Source organism: Pongo abelii, chromosome 11 (genome assembly GCF_028885655.2).
Source record: "Pongo abelii isolate AG06213 chromosome 11, NHGRI_mPonAbe1-v2.0_pri, whole genome shotgun sequence".
In the NCBI taxonomy this organism is placed as follows: domain Eukaryota; kingdom Metazoa; phylum Chordata; class Mammalia; order Primates; family Hominidae; genus Pongo; species Pongo abelii.
The window spans coordinates 124,986,598-125,001,707 of NC_071996.2; the positions used below are offsets into that span (position 1 = coordinate 124,986,598).

A 15,110-nucleotide genomic window follows, 5' to 3' on the forward strand; every position below is an offset into this window, starting at 1 on the left:
GTACTTGTGGATGCTACAGGAAGTGACAAGTACCTCCAATAGCAATTGCTTCTTCCATCTTTTTTCCCTTTTCTTCTTATTACATAAATGGATTGCTTTCCAAATTGGTTCATTGCCATTGTTTTTTTCTGTAAACGTTTAACAAATATTCTACCTGAATCAGCTTAAAATCACATACCCAACATTTAGATTATTAAAAGGTCACTCTCATTTTAAGATTGATTTTCCTTCTAAATCTCTCTAGATTTATTACAGAAGCATTTGAGAAATCAAAAACTTCTCATTTGGTTAAGCTGTCCTCCTGCTAAGATGAGATGATGTTCTGTCTTTTCTCAAGTTGGGTCTATGCTTGTAACTTCCCAATTACTTAAGTTGAAAAGAAAAGGGATCATCTGTTTCTGCTGTGATACAGAGTTAAAATAAGAATAATTTGCCCAGTAATATACCCTTTGACAAGGTCTCCAGCCTTGCAGCTGCATTTTGCTCTTTGTAAGGCCATTCAAAATAACACAAGGGCCACCCATTGGCAGGTGAATATCTGAAAAATTTTAGAATAATTACGGGGCACTCTTAACAAGTCAATCACTCAGGCATTTTTAAATACTCTTCTCACCTTATATAAGAATGCAAGGCACTGGGGGAAAAGTTTCTTTCTAACAGTTCTCAAGTGTGTAAGCTGGAGCCAGTCTATCTGGGTTCAAATTGTCAAGTAGTATACATGGCCAAACACATCCATCATTTCGTGCCCTGGCCTTTCTGTGTGTAAAATGGGGATAATAACAATACCTGACTTACAAGGCTGTTTAAGGATGAAATAAATTAAAACTGGTAGAGCACTTGGCTGATGGTCATCATTCCAGATGCTTTTGTGAAACGTTAATAATTTCTTCCAAAAGATATTTCCTATCTTCAATTCGTGTTCATTGAGTGATATAGTTTGGATGTTTCTTCCCTCCGAATCTCATGTTGAAATGTGATTCCCAGTGTTGGAGGTGGGGCCCAGTAGGAGGTGATCAGATCATGGGGGCGGATCTTTCATGAATGGGTTAGCACCATCCTCTTGGTGATGACTGAGTTCTCCCTCAGTTAGTTCACACAGATCTGGTTGTTTAAAAGGGTCTGGGACAAATTAGCCAGGCGTGGTGCCGCATGCCTGTAGTCCCAGCTACTTGGGAGGCTGAGGCAGGGGAATCGCTTGAACCGGGGAGGTGGAGGTTGCAGTGAGCCAAGATCACAGATCACACCACTGTACTCCAGCCTGGCGACAGAGCGAGAGTCCGTCTCAAAAAAAAAAAAGAGTCTGGGACGTTGTCTTTCTCTCGCTCCCACTCTCACCATGTGAATGCCTGTTCGCCTTTGCCTTGGGACATGAGTAAAATCTTCCTGAGGCCTCACCAGAAACCAAGCAGTTGCTGAGGCCAAGCTTTCTGTACAGCCTGCAGAACCATGAGACAATTAAACCACGTTTTTGTTTTTTTTTTAAATAAATCACCCAGTCTCAGGTCTTTCTTTATAGCAATATAAGAACAGACTAATACATGGAGGAAACATGATATTGATTTTGAAATGTTATGACGTACTCTTAGATTTAGGGAAAATAAAAATAAGAAAGAGAGATGGCTAGCTGGGATGTTGGAAGAGCTTCTCCATCTTTTCTATGTTACAAGATCTTAGACCTAGATTGTCTACCCAAGGATATATGAAATACCTAGAGTACTCAACACTATCTTAGAATCTTAGTAACCTCATAGTAACCTCATAGTCTAGAAGTTCATAATTGAGATTAGCATCCATCCCAGGACATTTCAAAATGCAAGGGCAGGTTTTGGCTTGTCAAAATGACTGAGGACAACACTGGGATTTAGTGCTCAGGGACTACTAGGGCTACTAAATTCTCTATAACTCCTGTAGTCCCAGCCACTTGGGAGTCCTATAAAACTCCATTCTTTATGGAGTTTTACTTAATGAAGAATCATCCTGTCCAAAATGCCAGTGGTGCTCCTTGTAAGAAACATAGGACCTCCAATCTTTCACTGTTAGCTACCCTGGGGTCATGCAGCCAGTGTGAACACATCCAAAAAATATGCCTCAAAAAGCATCACACTCTACTCTTGCCTAGTTCAAAATGCTAAACAGTTCTTCTTTACACTGAGTCAGTCAATGTCTGTCCTCTGGTCTTCATCCTGCCTGCTGTGGCCCACAGAATTTGTGTGGTTATGTGAAAAATGAAACTTGCCAATCCTCAAAACCAATGTAAAGTATTTACAAATTACTGTGTCAAAGTTGCTGATCTAAGGAGCACCAGATGTGTCTCCAAACAGTTATTTCATAGTCTCTCTCTCTCATTCTTGCTCTCACTTTCACTCTCCCCTCTCTCTCTGGCTGTTTGTCTCTCGATAAAAAGGAGAGTAAAGCACCACAGCTCAGAGGGGCTGCATCCACATTCACTCTGCAGTAAAAAGTAGCTTCCCCTAATGGGATATTAAGTATTTTCTCAACCAGAATTCTCATTGGCAGCCAGGCCTCCTGATTAAAGAGAAGCTCTACCATGCCTATGAACTAACTGAGTTTAACAAACCCATTACCTTTAATTCGCATGTTTAAGATCTACACAAGTCTGGGTGCGGTGGCTCACGGGGCTCACGCCTGTAATCCCAGCACTTTGGGGGGGCCGAGGCAGGCAGATTGCCTGAGGTCAAGAGTTCGAGACCGGCCTGGTCAATATGGTGAAACCCCATCTATACTAAAAATACAAAAGAAAATTAGCCAGGCATGGTGGCATGTGCCTGTTATCCCAGCTGCTCGGGAGGCTGCGACAGGGGAATTGCTTGAACCAGGGAGGGGGAGGTTGCAGTGAGCCGAGATAGCACCAGCCTGGGCAACAGAGTGAGACTCCATCTCAAACAAACAAATAAAAACTACACAAGTAATGAGAAATTTCAATAATGTAATTATGGATGACAGCAATGTGTCATCTTTGCTGTTCACCATAAAGGCAACAGAGGCTGAAAAGATACCAAATCAAAGAACTTATCCACTACATTGGGCTGGAAAATCTACATATGTGATTTGAAAAGCAACTGAACAAGGTCTGAGAGATAGTTTCTTTGTTGTGGTTATTGTACTTTTTATTAAAGTCTAGTAAATATAGAGAAAAGTGCCCCAATTCAAAGTGCACAGTCCAGAGCCAGTGTTAATGGTGGAATCTTTCAAACTTGCAAAGAAAAGATAGTTCTCATGCACATTAACATTCTACAGTGCTAATTTTTTAATGTAAAACTATTTTAATTTTATGAATCGATTACAGTACCAAAACTTGCTGAGGAAAGGAGGAGAGAGAGAGAGAATGTAGATTAATATCACATGGATATTTATTAGAAATTCAAAATAAACAATAAAAACTGTGACACTTACTGAACACTTAATAGGCACCATTTCCTTGTTGAGACTTAGATATATTATCTTATTTAACATTAAGTATACTCATGCAATAGGTATCATTATTCCCACTTTATAGAAGAGAAAGCCAAATTACTAAAGTTTACTAACTAGCCCATAGTCACATAGTGAGTGGCAGAGCTGAGATTAAAATTCAGTTGGTATTCCAAAGTTCTGGCTCCTAATCATTGTTTTCAATTAACAAATTGAATTCAAAAGAATTTGTCAAAATTCACTGTCATCTAATAAGGCTTTTTTCTTTTTCCTACAAATGCAAAGAGAGTTTATGGTTTATCACGAGAAAAAATCTACTAATATATTAGATCTCATAAATACAAAATACAACAAACCAAAAAAGCAACATAACCAAGATAAATATGTAAACTTAACAAAATTCAACATTCACTCTCTCTGAGAAGTGTTTAAAAATTAATATGATATTAAGAAAATAGATCTGATATTATAGTTAAGTTATAACCACTAAAATTGGTCATAAGGATGTTCACAATCTACCCTATTATTTATTACTGGTCTGAAAATTCTGACCAATGTTGTAACATAAAAGTTAGAAGTAAGAGGCTTAATTTTTTAAATAAGAGAAAAATACATATATAATTGTTTACAATGGAAACTATTTGCTCTCTAGAAAACTCCGGAGAATTAACTGAAAACTTATTAGTATTCACAAGATAGTTCAATAAGACGATTGGATGTAAGATAAACATACAAAAATCAATAGCTTTCCTGTAGATCAGTGATAACCGGCTAGAAGATATAATTGAAAATATTGGAAAAACTCAGTGGGTTGTGTTTTCTAATCACTATGTCTTGTAGAAGTCAACAATCCTTTTTGGGGAGGAGTTCTTTTTAGTATGTCTAGTTTTCAAAGTTGCAATAAAAGTTATGATTTTCGTACGGTAAAACATTACTTCTCTTTAGTAAAAGATTTTATGTTTCTCTAGAAGAAGATCTAACAATGCTTTTTAAAAAGTTTTAGTACAATTGCTGAAATTATAGTGTAGGATTCTTGTCATATTCAGTAACCATTTAACATTATTGAAATAGCTGTACTCCAACATGTTGTAAAAGAGAATCCCAGAATCATGTATGAAGGCTAGAATAAATTAGGTACTTGGGCTTATTTGAGTACACTAACCATTCTTTATCCTATGGAGGAAAACTTCCAAAAGTCAGATCATCTGAGACCATTCAGTGGTTGATTCCAAATCTTTTAAAAATGATTTTCATTCATGCAAAGATGTTTTCATTTTTCCATCAACATGAGTTTTTTTTTTTTCTTACAAAAACAACCACACTCTTACCTTGTTTTAGGGTTATCAGTGCTATTTTGAAACTCTAGGATACAAACAGAGAAGCAGTTCTAAAAGAAAGAGTTTGAAAAAGAAACCTGAATATTCAAATATTACTTTCAACTGCACTTCTTTGCTGGCACCTGGTTAAAGAACACAGTAATGAAATCTCAATCTCTCCCATTAGTTAATTAGTACCTTTGCACCTTAAGGACTGGAAGCATTACATTGTTAATTATCTACAAGTCCGCGCGCAAAAACCAGCAGCTGCTTATGTCTTCTTTTTCTTATGCATAGGTTTACACAACCCCTAAAAAAAAATAAACAAGCCTATCAAACATTCTTCTCTAAGCACAGGCTAAATATTACAAAATGGAGTGCCCTAACAGCTAAAGGTGAATTCAGCCAACTAGCGCCCTTGTATTGATCTCTTATGTCACCCAACACTTTTCTTCTAATCCTCTCCATAATTACATGAACTGCTAAAGCTTTTCTGAAGCTGTCAATTCCTCTTGCGTCCATTTTCAAATGGCCAGCGGAGAAGCGGTCTGGGCACTAGATCAAGCTGTCAATGTTCCCCACTTGGGCTACTGACAGTCCTCTTGAAGCCTCCTGGCACCTCTGTCAAGGGCCTCCTAGGGTTCTTCAAAACTCTTCTCCCTTGGAAGACAGCGAGGAGGGTAAAGGAGCCAGAAAGGTATTGATCCATTCTTTTAACATGTTAATTTGCCTGGGGCTGCTTCAGCCATTGCCAAGCTGGGCACTTCAAAAGGAAACTGTTTTTCAAAGTGGAGATGTCTTTTTTAAACACTTAAATCTGAAAACAAATGAATCCAAGCCTCAAGTTCACAGTGCAAAGCAAGAGAGGCTGGCCAAACACAAACAGGATAGCTAATACGTGAAAAGATGTCCTAAAATTAATTGATGAATTTCGATCGAGAAATTTGAAAGTTTGAAATGTATTTTAAATGTCTAAAGCCTGTGAATGCATCACAACCAATTAAGATGCAACCTATTGAGTAACATTAGTCTATGGGAGAAAAATTAAGGCTGATATAATTAAACTGATGTAAAACATTAATAACATTGATATTGATGAATACTTGGGCCTCTCCATAAGTGATGAAAATGGAAAATAAAACGGATTGTTCATTTAATTGCACCTCTAACTGGCAACACATCATGAGGCTAGACAAGAAAAAGGAGGGGTTGGGGAATTGCCACATTATAAAAGTATCTTTGTTTACTGCCTTTGTTATCAGTTTATTATTTCATCAGTGAAACATACAGTAGGGATAAGACTACAAGACATAATTGAGGGCCTAAAGATTGCAAAGTATTACCATATTCAGTTTGTAAAATTAATTCGTCAAAAGCAATGATTTGCCCGTAGTTTTCAGCTCAGGTATTTCTGGAGATATATTGTTAGTTGTGAATGGTTATTAAAGGAAGAAATCACATAAAAGAGACGGCTGCAATTCTAATGAAGAATCCACTGTGGAAAGCAATAGCTGGGAAACGTGAAGTCTTAAATCAGGGAAGTTCTTAAAGACAAAAGCCCAAGAGAAAAAGCATTCCTAACTGAGCCGAGTCTTAACTGATCATGAGGTTGGCCCATATTTACCTGCTATGGTATTATGGGAGGAAATCAGTATTCTGTTAACCTCTGACCCCTCAGATCTGAAGCAGACAAAGGCCCAATCTGGAGCCCTGGGAGAACATAGCCAAATGTCAAACAGCAGGGAAGCGATTGTTACAGAAACATTTGGCTTGGGCACAGGCAGCTTCGTTGGGGCAAACTGCTATTCACAGAAATAAGCCATAAAGAGATAACGTCATAAAATATGAACAACATGGAACCTTTTTCGCCTTGCTTCTAAATTGTTAGCTTTATGGGACTTCATGCTGAACAGTATGAAAAAAATCCAATTTGCTTTGAAGCGCATTAGTCTGTCTAACATCCTAATTATTGTTTACATTGCCATTTGCCTTCTATTAAGAATTGAATAATTACCCAGCACTTCATAGTTTAAAAATACAAGCAAACAGGATTATCTGGGTAATTAAGAAACTGTACCACAGCTTTGTACTGGTGCAGAAAATATCTGTAAACGGAAGGGAAATGACAATTATCAATCAACTTACTTCAAATGGTATTTTAAGGATTTTGAGCAATTTGAGATCTGTAACTTATTAAGAAGAGGTTAGTAAGATCACCTTTGAGAAGTGTGGGTCTGTTTAAATCCATCCTGAGAAACAAGAGCCAGATAAGCAGCTGAATTTTCTCATCCACTAATGACACCAGGGAACACACCATGTACAGAGCATTCTGCCGCTCTTTAATCCTAATAATCCATCCCAAATGGACTTTGAACAGCATCATCAAACTTTGTCAGACCATGTGGAGCAAAAGCAAAGCTCTTCCACATTTAGATGTTGTTTTAACTGACCTTGCTTTTACTTAATTAGACTGCAACGTCTAGCTATGCCCGTTTTCTGCTCTGTGAAATTAGTTTGAACTCAAGTCTAATTGAACTTCAAAAACATTTCATGCAAAGTCCTCTTCTTCTAGTTTATAGAATGCGTATATGATCGTGGCCTTTCAGAAGATAGTGCTGGTTTCAACCAGAGTTAAGTTTGTTAGGTAAAATATGCAGTATGCTTGCCTTCCCATTCTAGAAGGAATAAAGGTAAGGTTAAAAAATAAGTAAATTTGGAGACACTGGGAGGAGTGGGGAGGGAGACAGAAACAAAAGACAATATTCAACCAAAAGTGAATCCACAAATATAATAAGGAACAGAATTATAGTCAATACACATTTTAAAGAATTTTATCTGGGGACGTAAGTGAAAATATGAAATTTTAATTGTGATTCTAGGTAAGAAGATTGATGTATTCGTTCATAGATGAAGAAACACAGATGAAAATCCCAGTGGTGATTTGTACATCACAGACTTTAAATATCTACTCATTGATGGCATGAATGGACTCCAGCCCATTAGTGACCTAAGGCCTATTTTCAGAACTTCCTGAGCTCTGACAATTCTTTTTCAAAGAATTGTATCTTTTACTTTACAATTTTTTAAAGCCCTTTGTTGGGACACTTCTGAACATTCCTAGCATAATCTGAATAGTGCCATCCCCTCCCACCTCAGAAAGAACAGCAAGATTCCAGCTGAAGCTGTCACTGAACAGACAAGCCAAAGGGTTCACCAAGGCTGGGTTCCTTTTCCAAAGGTCAAAATGAAATGAGCAGCAGGGACTTGGGTTATTTTGCATGGGGCAGGGGGGCCGGAGAGTGACAACCAGCCACACTGGGGGCAGAGGGTGCATGAAAAGAGCCCTGTGCAAAGTCTCCTCTCTGCCTCCCACCCCTGATCTCTGGAAGCATTCAAATCAAAACCGAATTAATTTGCATGGTGTCTAAATCATTGGGCTCTGCATAAACAGAAGGAGATTTTGGCTGTGGTTTCCAAAGGAAGCCCTCATTGCCTTTGTGAAAGGGGGAAATGGGTGTGCTGTTTTGCATGAGGACGAATACAGAATATGCAAATGAAGAATCTGCTGCCTGGAACTGCAGGTCTGGGCAGACAGCTGACGACCTGCATTCACCCAGAAAAGGCTGGGGTCTCCAAAGGGAGTTGTAAGAAGTACCAACATGTGTGTTTCCCAGGAAAAAGCAATAGACCCTGAATATTCATAAAATGTTCATTTAGTCATGGGATTCTTAATTACCCTCCAGATCATGGAACCAAGTGACCTCACCTGTTCTCCTCCCCAAAACAGCTCAGAGGTACCAGCGGTAACGGGATATAGGGAGAAAGCTTTTATGCCTTAAGTGAAAAAGATACAGTCCCTCAGGGTCCAGGGGACAGCTGAGGCCTTCTTTAATCATTCCTTCTCACAAGCACAATAAAACTAAAGGGAGCACTGAGCCATGTTATTGGACACAGATAACCAGTTTTTAAAAAGCCAAGAGCTATAAATTGCTGCCTAATTTTATAGAAACCTCTAAAGGGTTGAGTAAACAAAATGTCATTCCTCTAAACTACCTAAGTCTCTCAGATTATGAAAAAGTTTTCAGAGCTTTATTTCATTTTCATTTTTGAAGCCTCTCCATGACTTGCAGAAGTGCAGTCTGTGTTACCTTCCAAAGAAACTAAAAGGTGATGGACTAGGTGCAGTGGTTCTCAACATTTTCGGCCTCAGAACCGAACTCTCAAACATTTTACACTCTCAAAAATTATCGAGAATGTTTTCGTGTGTGTGAGTTATAACTACTAATATTTACCAATACAAATTGAAACTGAAAAATAAATTTTTAAATTATTTTTAATTCATTGAAAAATAACAATTCACTCATGACATGTTAACACAAATAGCATATTTGAAACACTGTTGTCCAAAACAAAAGTAAACTTAGTGAGAAAAGTGACATTGTTTTACTACTTTCTTTCTTTTTTTTTTTTTTGAGACAGAGTCTCGCTGTATCGCCCAGGCTGGAGTGCAGTGGTGAGATCTTGGTTCACTACAACCTCCACCTCCCGGGTTCAAACGATTCTCCTGGCTCAGCCTACCGAGTAGCTGGGACTACAGGCTCACACCACCATGCCCAGCTAATTTTTGTATTTTTTTTTAGTAGAGATGGGGTTTCAACGTATTGGTCAGGCTGGTCTTAAACTCCTGACCTCGTGATCCACCTGCCTCAGCCTCCCAAAGTGCTGGGATTACAGGCGTGAGCCACTGCGCCCAGCCACTACTTTTTTTTTTTCATATTCTTGAATGTCTGGCTTAATAGAGGACAACCAGATTCTTTTATAGTAGTCTCCTCATATCCATGATTTGGCTTTCTATGGTTTTGCCTACCGAAGAAGGTACAGTACAGTAAAATATTTTTGAGAAAGGGGTAGAAAAAACGATAGAGAGAGGCTATATTCACATAATTTTTATTAAGATATATTGTTATAATTGTTCTATTTTATTATTATTGTTGGCATTCTCTTATTTTGCTTAATCTATAACTTAAACTTTAGCATAGGTACATATGTATAGGAAAAAATATAATGTATATGGGTTTGGTACTATTTGAGCTTTCAGCATCTATTGAGGGTCTTGGAACATATCCCCTGAAGTTAAAGGGGATCACTGTATTTGCTTCTGTATTCAACTTAATAACATTATCATACATCAGTTAGCTTCTGGAAAACTCTACTGTTCACTCATGAGAGAATTAGAAAAAAAAGGCAAATAACATCTTAGTGTTATTAAGAAAGTTTTGACCTTGCAGACCACATGAAAGGGTCTTGGGGAACATAGCTGGACCACATGGAGAACCACAGTGACTTGGGGCACAGAGGATTGGATCAATGTAGACAAGACCAGCCATTTGGTACCATCCCTTCACTCTTCCCTGTATTTGTCACCATTGCCTCCTCAAAAGATCAAAACCAACCAAACAAAAAACTCTCTACTCTGGAACCTAAATGAAATGGTTTCTTTGTTGGATTGATCAAACAGCCCATATTGTCACCACATTTCTATCTAACAACAATAAAAATGAGAGTAACCATTTTCACTTTCTAAGCATTTTAATGATTCTAGGCACTGTGCCAGGCCCTTTATACATTCATGCATATATGTGTGTCATATATAATAACATACTATTGCCACCAATTTGCAAACGTGAACTTGAGGTTAGGGAAGCTAAGTTAGTGTCTACAATTGCACATCTGATTAAGTGGCTCAACTCCAAAGGCAGTTCTTGGCCATTTTGTGCTAACTGTATGTTAACTTCATGTGCTGCAGAGAAGTTTGAAGGTTCAGATGTAAAGAAGATTCATACACATGATTTAAAAAGGACCCAATTGAGTAGAAATCATGAACAAGGACCTCATTAATACATTAGTCACATGCAAAGATTTTAACATATCATGTTGACTCCATGAAACATAACTCCACCAAATAATTGATGTTACTACTTTGGTTATGCCTAATGCTCCCCCCCCCACTGACATTCTCATAAGAAAGTTCTACTAAATTCATATGTCCAAGATAAAGGCAGAAAAATAGCAAAGCAAGGTTAATCATTCAATGTTTTAACAAAAATATACATGTATGATTACACATTAAAGTGTTAGTTTAAAAATATTACCAGGAAATACTGAGACAACCTAGATATCTACCAATAAGGAAAAGATTAAATAAAGCATGGCATACTTATACTACAGAATATTAATCTTCAATGAAGGAGAATTAAGAAAAGCTATATTCTCTAATGTACAGTGATGTCTATAACAGTCAAGCATCATAAAAACAGGATGACAATTACAAGGATGATTCCATCTATTATTTTAAAAACACATGTATATGGCTATATTTGAGAACAGGATGACAATTACAAGGATGATTCCATTATTTTAAAAATACATGTATATGGCTATATTTGAGTTGCCTGCCAAATTGTGAAAAATGGTAACTTGTAAAATGTTGGAGTAAGCTTTTGAAAACTGTGTGTGTGTATGTATGGGTGGGTGTGGGTGTGTATGTGTGTGGGGGCAGGGAATGGAAGACTTACAATTTTTACTTTATGTAATTCTATATGAGAAATTTATCTGACAAGCATGCAGTCCTTTGCTAATGTTAAATTTACCAATTACCCGTTCCCCCTCCACCGTTAACTAGTAAAGTTCAGTTATGTGAAAGTCAAACTTACATCATGACCACACCTGCTTTGCACAGCAGTACCTGAAAAATCACTTAAGCAGGCTTTTTCCTAGAGGCTCAAATCTTAACAGAATAATTATGGCTTAATTCATTTCTGAAAGATACAAGGAAGCTCAGTTAGTCTAAAATAAGTCATCAAATCCTGAATACCATATTCAAAAATCCCTAACTGAGATAATTCCTATGCGATGCTTTGGTGAACCCCAAATAGAGACTATTGCATGATTCACGCTCACAAAGGCAGCCTGGTCACACAAAGAGGAAAAAAAAAGGTATATCAGAAAAAGGACAATAATTAAACGCTGCTCTCTTATAGATAAAGAATTACATTTTTTCAGTGATCACAGCCATGCTTCAAAGCCGGAGATAAAAGCAGCCATGTGATTCAAGCAATTGATTCTTAATGATATGATTCAAAGGTAGAGGAAAAATTTCAACAGTGCAAAAGATATGGAAGCAGCATCTCTGTGAACTAGATTTTAAATACTTCCTTTCCATTACTTCTTTCTCCTAAGCTCCTTCTATAGTACAGTTGAAAAAAGAAAAGTAATCATTTTTTTTGACATAGCTCTCTTCCTCTTTTCAGAGCACAAGTCTGTTTATTTTAAAACCATTGGAACATTTCTATCTTGCTCTTTCTTTAAAAAGCTTTTAATGTGATACCTTTTGTTGATATGAGTACATTTTAATATTGATGACCTCAATATACAACAAAATTGTATATACTTCAGCAAGGCTTGATTCTTACCTAGCTTAATTTTGTCACAGTTGTAATTGTTTGGCCTTAAGAGTGACTCCAAAAGAATGTTTTTATTGGTATTATTTTTATATGTATGCTCTGAAAACTGCCAATCAATATTTCCCAAAGAGAAAATCTGGAGCTTTCCTTTCATTTTTCAGCTTTTTAATTAAGCAAAAAATACGCTAATAAAGAATCTTTTTGGCTGGGTGAGGTGGCTCACACCTGTAATCCCAGCACTTTGAGAGGCTGAGGTAGGATCACTTGAGGCCAGGAGTTCACGACCAGCCTAGACAACAGAGCGAGACTTCATCCCTTATGTTAAAAAACAAATAATAAAAAATAAATTTAAAAAAATTTTAATGGAATATTTTCCTCTCTTCCTTCTGCTTACTATTTCTAAAGTAATGAAAACAGTCCTGTAAAACATCTGGAACATTTCTTCATTAGGGGTATGTCTGTCCGGAAGGAGATGTCTGAAGTAGATTTTGTTTCCTTTTTCCAACAGTCTGATGTGGCCTGGAAGCAGGACTAACTAGAATCATTATATTATCCTCTGCATCCAATCACTAGGCAAGTTCAAAGGGCTGCTAACTCCTGGGATACATTCTCCTTGAGAAGATGGGTAAGTAGCTCACACACATTGTTGTTCTACTGAGACCAAGCCAAATCATTTCAGAAAATGTTATTCAAGAGCAGAATGAACTTGTGGCTGCTTCAGAGGGCAAAGCCACCATCCCCCTGCCCTCATCCTTCCTCTCCATTAGCATGTACTGCTGGGGGTAGGAACTGCAAGAGGAAGTGTAGTTCTGTCCCCAAGGTCCTTTGACGACTCCAGTGGATGATCAGGGTTAGAGTCAAACAACAGCACACCCCAGGCCCCCGCCCGCCCTGCCCATTTTTGCCCAAGGATCCTTTGTCAAACATTTAAGATCTTAATCAATCTTCGCTCTGACCTCCCAGACCCCAAGGAAGATGGATGAGGAAGTAGGTGACCTTTCACCTGTTCTTCTATTTGTCCTGCCACAGTAGAACCATTGAAAAGACAATTGGGGAGGAACCTGCTGCCAGAGTTCTGAAGACTTGGCCAGTTTTCCTTTATATTCCTTCTTAAGCTTTCTTTACACCCTCTCTCTTGTCCTACCCACAAGTCGCTTTTCGCTAGTTCAAAGGAGATTTCTCTTTCCTATCGAGGAGGAAAAAAAAAATGACATCCTCCAACTAATATTTTCAATACAAAGTGTGAAAATCTATATTATTATTTGTTAGGGCAAAGGAGAGAGATGCTGCCTATCTTTAGCCTTGATATCAAGGAGTGGTCAGGGGATGGATTTTTCTTCTACTATTTCAACTCAATGCTCCTAAAAGTCAATAGCTATGACCTTGGGAAGAGCACAATGACAACAGAAATGCTAGTATCAAGTTGTTGCATGATCTATGAGGTGACTTTTACCAATCCTACAACCCCAAGTCCTCATCGCAAGTCTGCAAACTAAATATAACTATTATCATCCCATTTTATGGATGAACAAACCAAGGCTCACAGGGCTTAAGAAACATGCTCAAGGTCGTCTAGCTAAGTGACCAAATTCATACATCTTTACTTGTCTCTATATTATTTCCATTGTGCCTGGGTGCTACTCTTGATGCCTGTCGTGATATCAAGGATAGGGCCAACTGTTTTTATTACTCCTAAGACTTTTAGAGTCTCAAATCATCTTTTAAAAGTCTCACTCTGGCCAGGCGCGGTGGCTCACGCCTGTAATCCCAGCCCTTTGGGAGGCCAAGGCGGGTGGATCACGACGTCAGGGGATGGAGACCATCCTGGCTAACACGGTGAAACCCTGTCTCTACTAAAAATACAAAAAATTAGCCGGGCGTGGTGGCAGGCGCCTGTAGTCCCAGCTACTTGGGAGGCTGAGGCAGGAGAATGGCGTGAACCCGGGAGGCAGAGCTTGTAGTGAGCCAAGATCGCACCACTGCACTCCAGCCTGGGCGACAGAGCTAGACTCCATCTCAAAATGAATAAATAAATAAATAAATAAAGTCTCACTCAAGCTTGGAATCCTTTGTCATTCAAGTTTTTTCTTACCTAACTACATCAGAAATTTTTACATGGCAATAACAGAAACAAACAAGCAAACAAAGGGCAAGGTCTTGTGCAAAAAGTGTCTTGAAAGAGTTAATCATTTTATTAGCAGGAAAAAAAAGCAAAATAACAAAACAAAAATAAAAGCAAAACAAAAACAAAAAACAAAAACAAACTTGGTTGACATGCCTGAAAACACTTAAGTTTCTCAAAAACGACTCAATCCACCTTCTTCTTCTGTTAAATATCTGGCCTCATGTTAGGAACAGCTTGCTCAGAAGTGGACTAGATCTGAAACTCTAAATTCCTCCCCTTCGAGGACCCACGTGATTAACTGGATCCCCCAAGACTATTTCCATAAAGCAAACCAGAAAAATGTTCGATTGCCTTTATATTCACTTTGCCCACATCTTTTTCTCTTTTCTTTCTAATTTTGGCTGTAAAAATGTCAAGGAGTTTCACATTGTAGCAATGTATGAGTTACTAGGCTCTGTGACAACTGAAAATCAATGACATTAGATACACAAAGATGTGCTAATGCTGAGAGTGAACATTTTAGCAGGAAATGGAAGCCAATGTTGTTTTTTAAAAAATATATAAAAGAATCTTGACATGTGAAGATGTGCAGGTCCTGTCTTACAAAATGGAAAAGGCAGAATAATTTACTCTAAAACGTGATGGCATGTCATTGCCCTGCTCATTTCACTGTTCCTGCTATGATCATAGTAATTTAGTTGCCAGTAACAATGCACTCACATATTTTCTTATATTAATACTGGAATATACTTTGGGTTATCAATTCAGTACAGC

General features: G+C 38.0%; 1 protein-coding gene across 2 annotated transcripts in view; it reads right to left on the reverse strand.

The window, feature by feature from the left end:
• The window catches only part of EPHA4 (EPH receptor A4), a 147,882-nt gene that overhangs the window by 121,065 nt on the left and 11,707 nt on the right, over positions 1-15,110 (reverse strand). Inside the window, exon 5 of one of the 2 annotated variants that reach the window (XM_054549896.2) lies at positions 1,445-5,408. The exons of the other annotated variant lie outside the window; for it this stretch is intronic. Within the exon in view, the coding sequence (XP_054405871.1) occupies positions 5,317-5,408 (92 nt within the window). The 3' untranslated portion in view covers positions 1,445-5,316. Of the gene's footprint in view, positions 1-1,444; positions 5,409-15,110 lie in introns of those variants that run through there. 2 annotated transcript variants of the gene reach the window in all.